At 36.3% G+C, this 10000-nt stretch overlaps 2 protein-coding genes across 5 annotated transcripts in view; one reads left to right on the plus strand and one right to left on the minus strand.

Annotated features, from left to right (window-relative positions):
* The window catches only part of LysRS (Lysyl-tRNA synthetase), a 9156-nt gene extending 298 nt beyond the window's left edge, over positions 1 to 8858 (plus strand). The window contains exons 2-5 of one of the 3 annotated variants that reach the window (XM_043010434.2): positions 3984 to 4145; positions 5116 to 5215; positions 5533 to 5799; positions 7266 to 8858. In XM_043010434.2, coding sequence (XP_042866368.2) covers positions 4015 to 4145; positions 5116 to 5215; positions 5533 to 5799; positions 7266 to 8579 — 1812 coding nt within the window. In that variant the 5' untranslated portion in view covers positions 3984 to 4014 and the 3' untranslated portion in view covers positions 8580 to 8858. The remainder of the gene's footprint in view (positions 1 to 3983; positions 4146 to 5115; positions 5216 to 5532; positions 5800 to 7265) is intronic. The other 2 variants (XM_086555775.1, XM_043010435.2) reach the window with 2 other exon arrangements.
* Positions 8859 to 9078: 220 nt separating this feature from the next.
* Daao2 (D-amino acid oxidase 2) overlaps positions 9079 to 10000 on the minus strand; it is an 8401-nt gene continuing 7479 nt past the window's right edge. For both annotated transcript variants that reach the window (XM_043010437.2, XM_043010436.2), the window contains 2 exons: positions 9902 to 10000; positions 9079 to 9758 (listed from right to left, as the gene is read on the minus strand). The exon at positions 9902 to 10000 is cut by the window's right edge and continues 3 nt beyond it. In XM_043010437.2, the coding sequence (XP_042866371.2) occupies positions 9636 to 9758; positions 9902 to 10000 (222 nt within the window). In that variant the 3' untranslated portion in view covers positions 9079 to 9635. The remainder of the gene's footprint in view (positions 9759 to 9901) is intronic.

Below are 10000 nucleotides of genomic sequence, written 5' to 3' on the forward strand. Positions count from 1 at the left end.
TGCATTGAGGAGGATCTGTGGTTTGTTTGCAATGATGGATATATGGCTGTAAACATATGGTTGCGGGGAAATGGTATGTTTTTCCATGCGTGGAAGCGGGAGATATATCGGCCAGATTGCTTCGTATTTTATAATAATTAACCCTTTTTAACACTCCGGTTTATTTCCGTTATGCAATCTACTATTCCACTTTGTGAACATATGGTTAATCTATAGTAATGTTGTCCATTTTTTAGTAAATAGACGTATGTTTTTTTATTCATGGAACAAATGCCAAGCCGCCATGTGGTGTCTTACGTCAGCCAAAATTTGTAGGAAATAATATTGAGACATTCTGTTGTTTGCCATGATAATTAGATAGAAATACTTTGAATATGAATTGTAGTTTGTAATAAGTTCATGTGTGAATTCTTGAAGACTGGGATTTTCCAGTGGATTCTAATATACAGATTACTGTAAGACAAGAATAAGGATTGCATATTTTTTAAGACCCAGTCACAATAATTTTTCTGACTCCTAAGCTGTGCTAATCTTGGCGAGGTGATAACACGATGGCTGTTATATCTGATTTCCAAAAAGCTTGATATTGTTCACCTGTGCCATGCATGCTAGAGAGTTTGGTCATTTCTAAAGCAAGCAAAAACAGAATCTGTAAACAAACATACTTAACTTTTCAGTATAAAAAAGAATGCAGGGAATGCAGTTTGAAAATTAGCTAGTGTTCATTACTGCAAATAGATAGGGAAAAACTAAGGTAATGCATTTATAATATGTTAGTATTCATCGTAATCAGCAGAAAGTAGAGATAAGGCCATGACGCTTTTCAACATCTTTACTAGTGGATTCCACACTTTCATGCTCCAGCAAAGACCAACAAAACTCCATCATATGTATTATGTCAAAATAATACTTTATAACTTTTTTCATTAACCCATTGCCTATGGGGGTGCCTAACGACCTAACTGGCTGTCAAGGCGGGCAGTCTACGACACTAGCGGCACTGGCTAAGAATTAGAGGTATGGGGAAAGGGTTTTCTCCCCCCCTCCGGGTAGCGTAAACTAGCCCAAACAATATTTTTCCATAATTCCATTATAAAATGTGAGATTAGGCTGACATTGGAATCCTGTAGCTCTAGAGCTAGCACCGTTACAGCCATAATACTTCCTGACTGTGTGCGCACTTCTTAGGCCTGATTGGTGCCGACATGCGTGTCATGACACCCGTTACACACCAGTCCAGGCTATATGTTGCTGAGTTTGCATGTGGGAGGTTTATTGCAAAGCTTTGTACAGATTTGTTTCCAAAAATTAAGTTGCACAACATCAGAGACACTGACAGAATGCGATAAAATGTATTTATGCAGTTGCATAGATAGATCTCACCAATTTGGACAAGTGACCTTTGATAATCTTATTTTTTTGTTTTGTTATTTACACACGATTCCATAAATTCTGTCACAAAGTAGCCAATTAATAGGCATACATGACCTTGCCTATATCACCTCAAGGTAGTAAGAAATGAGTAATACCATGTCATCTAGAAAGAAGTCATAGTTTACAACTAACCCTACTTAACCCATTGTGTACGGGGGATAGATTTGCTTACCCAGGCTCCAGGATGGGTTTTTATTTCAGAGCGAGGCAACTTCACACAACATACTTTGACTTTTTCTACTCTCATTTAGTCACGCATTGTAGAGCCAGAACCATATTTGTGTTTTATTTATTTATTTATTATTTTTTTTTTACTGTATTCAGTCATATCTGTTATTTCAGTCTATCAATTCTGTAGTTGACTAAAATTGTACTTCAGGGTCCATATCAGCTCATTTTTTTCATTAGACTCGGTGTGATAGAAGTATTGCTGTTTTGCAGGAGGACAAAAAGCAACTTTTTTTTTTTGTATTTATGTAGTCATGAAAAAATATGAAACATATAATTATCCACAATAAAGATAACATGAAGAGGTAGGAAACCTATGCTTATGACTGTGAGTGCCACAGTAAAAGGCATCCCCATTGGCACAGGTGCACATAGTAGACATTGAGCTTGGTTTGAGTCACCTTCTTCCTCTCGTTCTGCCTGCACATCCTTCATCTATGGTAATTTAGAGCAAGGGGTCAGCAACTTCTTGTGTGCCATCACTATATAGTGCTGGCTAGAGACCTTGGATGGGTGCCATTCAAGGCTCTCTCTCCTGCTGGTGCTAGAAGAAAGTGGTGCCATTTAGGTTTTGGATGATAGGTGAAACCATTTTGCTAATGCAATTGTCATCATCACTCACTCATTACTCATAGCACAATAAAATAAGTGATCCAAAATCCCCTTACATCATGCCCATTGTCAGGCCAGAGCTCGTGCATTATGTTTGATGAAAAAACAAATCACCCATCGTTAATGGGTTAAGCCCTACCTCCTTTGTGCTGAGTCATGATTAATCACAGGGTTTTAAATATTTAATTAATTAGTGCATTGCATCTTTTCTTTCTTTGTTTTCTTCTTTTATTATACTTATTATTATTGTTATTATTAATGGCTGTTTACTAAATGTATCATATATCAACTTTGCTAAAAGCCTTCTTAAACTTTGGAGCCATGTACAAAGGGGACAGAGGTAAACAATGTCAGCTTAAGCTAGCCAATCAGAATGCTCTGCACAGTATATTATGACTATATTAACCCATTGCGTACGGGTGTCATGACATACATGACGTAGGAGCTTTGGCCTGACGACGGGCGTCATGACGTACACGATGTTCGGGGATTTTGGATCACTGTGCTATTTTATTTTGCTATGAAAAAGGAATGAGTGATGATGGCTACTGCAGTCCTAATTACTATAATTACCGTAATATCGTGCAAGCTTAACGTCCAAAACCTAGATGGCACCACTTTTTTCTAGCACCAGCAGGTGAGAGAGCCTTGAATGGCACCCATCCACGGTCTCTAGCATGCACTGTCTGTATAGAGCGATGGCACACACTAAGTTGATGAACCCTTGCTCTAAAGTACCACCGATGAAGGATGTGCAGGCAGAACAAGAAGAGGAAGGTGCCTCAATCCATACCCAGTGTCTAAAATGTGCTCCTGTGCCAATATGGATGTCTTTCACTGTGGCACTCACAGTCACAAGCACAGGTTTCATTCCTCTTCCCTACCTCTTCTTGTTATCTTTATTGTAGGTGGTTATATGTTTCGTATTCGTTCATGACAGCACAAAAATACGAAAAAATAAAGTTGCCTTTTGTCCTCCCATAAAACAGCAATACTTCTATCACATTGAGTATAAAGAAAATAATGAGCTAATATGGATAACATACTACAATTTTAGTCAACTGCAGCACTGATAGAGCCTGTCATACGGCACATATAAGTCTCTAAACTCAATAAAACACACAAAAAAATAAAACACAAAAACCGCTCTAGTTTTACAATGAATGACTGAAAGAGATTTGGATGCTTCAAATTATATTGCTTCAAGTGGTCTCTCTCTAAAATAAAACCTATCCTGGAGGCTGGGCAAGCAAATTTATCTCCGTCTGCAATGGGTTAAAAATTATTTATTTTATTCGGTTTCACTATGAGTCAAAATTTGAACAAAAATTCTACTCTTTTATTTATGGTAATATAGGGTTTCATAAGCAGAATTAAATATGACGAATGTGGAGGAAGATATGAATGAAATTTAATTAATGGATTTCTTTGGCCTCATCATCAGAATTACATGTTATTTTGATGACAGGCTAATTGAAATGCATTGATTACATATCTTCTTTTCATTGAATGATATTCCATGTTCTTTTGTGTTCATGGATGAATACTATATTGACCATCAAGAATTAAATTGTTGTATAATCATTTGACAAGAATTGGGCATGAAGTACTCATTTGAAAGTGTATATACATTTAGCCGATTTATTCTACCTAGAAATGTGAGGCTGTGGCTTCTTCATAGATATTAAGAATATGCAAACCTATTTCAGGTAGAATTCTGTAATATACAGGAGGATAAGGATGTTGAGGTACTTACTACAAACAGCGGTCCTCCAGGGTTCCCGAGTCTTGGAGACTCGGGGGAACCGACTCGTAGCTTTCTCAGGCTGTTCGGCCAATTGCCAGTCCTACTCCTCATATTCATCCCGCAGGTTGGTGAAACATCAAAGGCAGCAGACTTTTTTCTGATTTGTGAAAAAAGTTCATGAACATCATTTATGTTTTAAATTCATTTCCATTATATATTTCTAAAAGAAGGTTGTAACATAATTGTTGTAACATAGTGCATGGGCTTATTTTTGAGCAAGTGTACTTGTTCATTTAGTTCCAACCTCATTTAGAGAGAGGCTGGTTGATTCATGGGAATGTTTTATCCAGCTGCATATGATGTTTCATCCACCCTCTCTTGATATCAAAAGAATCTTTTATTTAGATCATAGCATTACCTCAAGATATGTTTAACAATATCCTATTTTCTTTTATATTACTCGAAGTGAAATTGTGAATACAGCTTAAATTTTATACAAAATTAAAGAATTTGATTGTGTAACGTCATTTCCCTGATGTCCCTAGAAATCTTTGGAGCAAAGGGATGCTGTCACTAATTGGTCTGGGCATCACTATTGTGATTGGTTAGATGTTTATCACAGCTGCTATGATGTTACAGACTACTGGCTTATTAGTCCATAGATCCAATCCAATGTAACTGATAGAGACCTTTTTTTTTTTAATCAAATGTGGTAATTCTATCAGTTTTTACATATTTCCTCCTGGTTTTCATTTTGAGATTTAGTTTGAATTCTGTATTGTTACTGATGTATTATATATTTGTGTGCTGGTGTGATAGTTTGACACAGATTTTTTATGCCCTTTGATAGAGTAGGTTTTCAGTCTATTTTCTATTGTCTTTTATAATATTACTTGTTGATGTTTAGTGTTCTTTGGTAATTAATGTTATTTTATCTGCAGTATAGATTTTGATATAGACTTGTGCTGCACGTGAGTTTTTTTTTTTTTTTCATAGGTCCTCCCAATTTTATGTTTTTGTTTTCACTCAAGTACAGATTGATTTTTATGTTCATTCTCTTAATTTCTGCAATAACCTTCCATTTTCATTTGCAGTGAGCTGAAAAGGAGACTGAAGGCTGAGAAGAAGGCCCAAGAAAAGGCAGAAAAAGAAGCCAATAAGCCTCAGGCTGTACAGGCTGCAAAACCTAAGAAGGTATTGTAAATAATGTATTTTTTTTTTTTTTTTTTTTTTTTTTCTTTTTTTTTACAGAAATGTAAATTGTATATATGTAGTTTTATATTGACCGTTTTTATTAATTAATTTCTATAATACTCATCAGCATTCTTTTTAATATGTCTTATATATGTTTCCTATTTCCTCTTTCAAAGGAGAACTTGATGTTTTCTTGTACGTAGAGATAATTAATAGCATTATGCAGTATCATTTTTTCTCAATGCAAAAAAAAATAAAAATCAAATATGACCCCTTTTCCTAGTTCATAAATATTAAGCTTTTCATGCCCATTGCAGGAGAATGAAGAGGAAATCAGTCCTAATGAATACCTTAAACTGAGAACCCAGCAAGTCCAGCAGATGAAGAATGAAGGTAAAGCAGTGTATCCTCACAAATTCCATGTGTCTACCTCACTCACATTGTTCCTGGAGAAGTACAGTACCCTGGGGCAGAATGAAGAGGGAAAGGAGGAGATTACCGTGGCCGGCAGGGTCCATGCCATCCGAGAGAGCAGCCAGAAGTTGCGCTTCTATGACCTGCGAGGGGAAGGAGTCAAGCTACAGGTTGGTTGAGGAATAGTCTCTTTGTGATTCCATATTGGAAAGGTTTTAATTTTGATTCACACAGAATGTGAAACCGAATTTGTTTTTTTCCCCAAATTTAAACACTTGTTGTACCCAACAATACTGTAATTATACTCGTAATTTTTAGCACTTAAAGTTACATACTATATTTCACTTTTATTGTAATTAGTGGCAATTTCAACAATAATTATTTATTTTAAGCATATTAACAAGGTAAAGTGCATATTGCAGTTTTGGTGGTTTGGAAGTTTGTGTGTAGAAGACTAATTTTTCTTCAGGATTGTATTTGTCTGAAGATAGTGTTTTATGTTATTTTTACTACATTTTCAAATTCCATAGGTTTTGTCCATTTTTAGACTTCATCAAATTATTGCTTATTGAAAAAAAAATTGGTTCTTTACTCCATTGCTGTAAGAATTAAAATACTTGCTAAAGAATTTTTTATTCCTGTTTCAAATCTAGACTTTTGTGTTTAACCCATTACGGACAGGTGTCATGAAATACATGACGTAGGAGCTTTAGCCTGATGACAAGTGTCATGACATATATGACGCTTGGGGATTTTGGATCACTGTGCTATGTTATTTTGCTATGATAAAAGAGTGAGTGATGATGGCAACTGCAGTCATAATTACTGTAATTACAGTAATAGTAAGCAAACTTAACGTCCTAAACCTAGATGGGACCACTTTTTCATAGCACCAGCAGGAGAGAGAGCCTTGAATGGCACCCATCCACGGTCTCTAGCAGGCACTATCTATATAGAGCGATGGCACACTAAGTTGACAACCTCTTGCTATAAAGTACCGCCGATGAAGATTGTGCAGGCAGAACGAGAAGAGGAAGGTGACTCAATCCATACCCATGTCTAAAATGTGCTCCTGTGCCAATATGGATGCCTTTCACTGTGGTACTCAGTCACAATCACAGGTTTCATTCCTCTTCCCTACCTTTTCATGTTATCTTCATTGTAGGTGGTTATATGTTTCATATTTGTTCATGACAGCACAAAAATATGAAAAAATAAAGTTGCCTTTTGTCCTCCCATAAAACAGCAACACTTCTATCACACTGAGTATAAGGAAAATAATGAACTAATATGGATCATATACTACAATTTTAGTCAACTGTAGCACTGATAGAGCCTGTCATATGGCACATATAAGTCTCTAAACTCAATAAAACAAAAACGGCTCTAGTTTTACAATGAATGACAAAAGAGAGTGGGAAGATACAAATTATGTTGCTCCAAGCTGCCTCTCTCTAAAATAAAACATATCCTGGAGACTGGGTAAGCAAATCTATCCTCGTCCGCAATGGGTTAATTGCACTGACAGTAGCTGGTTATGTTGGTTAAAAGCAGAAATTGTAAAAGTACAACTTGTATCAAGATGTGAATATAAAAAATACTTTACCATCTTACAGTTTTGTTTGTCTTCACACAGGTAATGGCAAATCTGAAATTCTATGAAAGTGAGGAGAGTTTCATGGATGATTGCAACAGAGTCCGTCGTGGAGACATCATTGGAGTCAAGGGAATTGTCTTGCGGACCAAGACTGGTGAACTGTCAATCCGTCCATCCAAGATTGAAATCCTTTCTCCATGTCTTCACATGCTTCCACATCTCCATTATGGTGTAAAGGACCAGGAAACCAGGTACAGACAGAGATATCTTGACCTTATAATTAATTCGGACATCCGCAAGAAGTTCATCGTTAGAGCTAACATTATTTCGTACATTCGTAAGTTCTTTGATGACATGGGCTTCCTGGAAGTGGAAACACCAATGATGAACATGATTGCTGGTGGTGCCACAGCTAAGCCTTTCATCACACATCATAATGACTTGGATATGGATCTCTACCTGAGAGTTGCTCCTGAACTGTTCCTCAAGATGCTTATTGTTGGAGGTATTGACAGAGTATATGAAATTGGGAAACAGTTCAGGAATGAAGGCATTGATCTCACTCATAACCCAGAGTTTACAACTTGTGAATTCTATATGGCTTATGCAGATTATAATGACTTGATTGAACTTACAGAGAAATTGATGTCTGGGATGGTTTATAGTATTTGTGGTTCATACAATGTGAAATTCCAAGATCAAGATGGTGAGGAATTTGAAATTGATTTTAAGCCTCCCTACCGAAGAATTCACATGTTCCCAGATCTTGAGAAGATACTTAATGTAAAACTACCAGCCCCAGATCAGCTAAATACCGAGGAAGCACGCAAAACTTTAAGTGATTTGTGTGAGAAGCATGGAATAGAGTGCCCTCCACCTCGCACTGCTGCACGATTGTTAGACAAGTTGGTTGGAAAGTTTTTGGAAGAAAAATGTATTCACCCAACCTTTATCATGGATCATCCCCAAGTAATGAGTCCTCTTGCCAAATATCACCGTTCAATCAAGGGACTAACTGAGAGGTTTGAGCTTTTTGTAGCCAAGAAGGAAATCTGCAATGCATACACTGAGCTCAATGACCCACTTGACCAGAGAGCCAGATTTGCACAGCAGGCACAGGACAAGGCAGCTGGAGATGATGAAGCACAAATGATTGATGAGAACTTCTGCACTGCCTTAGAATATGGACTCCCACCCACAGGTGGTTGGGGCATGGGCATCGACCGCCTGGCCATGTTCTTAACTAACTCCTACAACATCAAGGAAGTCCTATTCTTCCCTGCAATGAAGCCGGAAGACCAACACAAGAAGCAGACTGATGACGGGAACAAAGAGAACAAACCCTCATCCTAAGGCCTTCAGGATGCACTGCCAGTTTCCTGTTACCAAAGAGTTAGAATGGCAACATATTGGGGATCTAATACTAATGGTGTAGGAAAAGTGATTTTTTTCATAATTAGAGACACGATCATAGTTCTTCTGTTTTAAGATGTAAATATGACGTTTACATAAATTATTAACAACTTGTCATTTTGCAATTGTGCATTTTTTTTTACTGATTAAATCAGCCCTAACTATGTTACCTTTATTATTATATTTATTCTCTTTGGTGATATAAAACATCGGGAGTAATGCCTTGTTTTGATTTGCCCTCTAATTAAGTATAAAGTTGTTTTTTTCCACCTTTCACTCTCTCACCCACATGAAGTAAGAAGTGTCCCAAGAATTCAGAGTGTTGTTAAAAATAATAATTTATGAATTCTTTTAATCCCTTTAATATGCTTTCATATATTGTTACATATCAATAATTTAAGAAATGGTTATTTTAACAAGGAAAAAAATACCACATAGATACTGTTATGGATGTATATTAGTAAACAATAACTAACAGATATAAAAACGTTTCTGTGAAATTACAAGAAAATGAAAGTTTTAAAGGATATAGAGTAAATACCAAACAAGTCTTTGTTGGACTACTGCAGAAGATTTTGACCAGTACATTGTTTCTATGAGTACATAATAGATAAATAGTGTGGGAATTCTTGAAGAAAAATTGAGCTGGATGTTAAAGGTGGCTAATTGTGAGCAATAGGAAAACTACAATTATAATTATTCAGAAAATAATACAGCTCTTAGGACACAAGAGTGATTTGCAACTTTCTGTAAGTTTCTCCAAATTTGCTTTAGCTTGATAAAAATGTAAGATAGATATTCAAAAATATCTAAACATTTGTCAAACAAATTAAAACGATCAGTCAGAATTTCAGAAATACAAAAGTATATAAGTGGCACATTCAATTTCGCATTCAGTATTTCCATTTTATTATAAAAACAGCCTATGAAATTGAACTTTGCAGGAACTCCTGAATTGAAGTTCTTGGGAACGGTAATGTTTTCCCTAAAGTTACACTACAGTTTACTAATGGGTCCATGGTGCTTTTGGATTAAGTCTGCTGCAATTGAAGCAGTTTCTTTGCTACATCCCCAGAACATTGTCACTCCACAGCCTCCATGTCCATAGTTGTGAACCACCTGTAACAAATTACCAAATATTAGAGGCTGCTATAAAAATTTCATACTTGTTATTTTATTATTTGTGTGCAAGTTATGTATAATAGATTATATGAACAACTAATTATGGTTGAGTTATTGATGTAATCAGCAAAGTAACTTACAGGAATATTACGAGACCCAACTTTCACCTCGTCTGCCTCCAGTCGCACTCCTTTATTTCTGCATGGTCTTAATCCAGCCCATTCCCTTATGATCTCTGC

The sequence above is a fragment of the Penaeus japonicus genome, unplaced genomic scaffold (assembly GCF_977035675.1).
Source record: "Penaeus japonicus unplaced genomic scaffold, GWHDUDI00000001_assembly GWHDUDI00000031, whole genome shotgun sequence".
Lineage (NCBI taxonomy): Eukaryota > Metazoa > Arthropoda > Malacostraca > Decapoda > Penaeidae > Penaeus > Penaeus japonicus.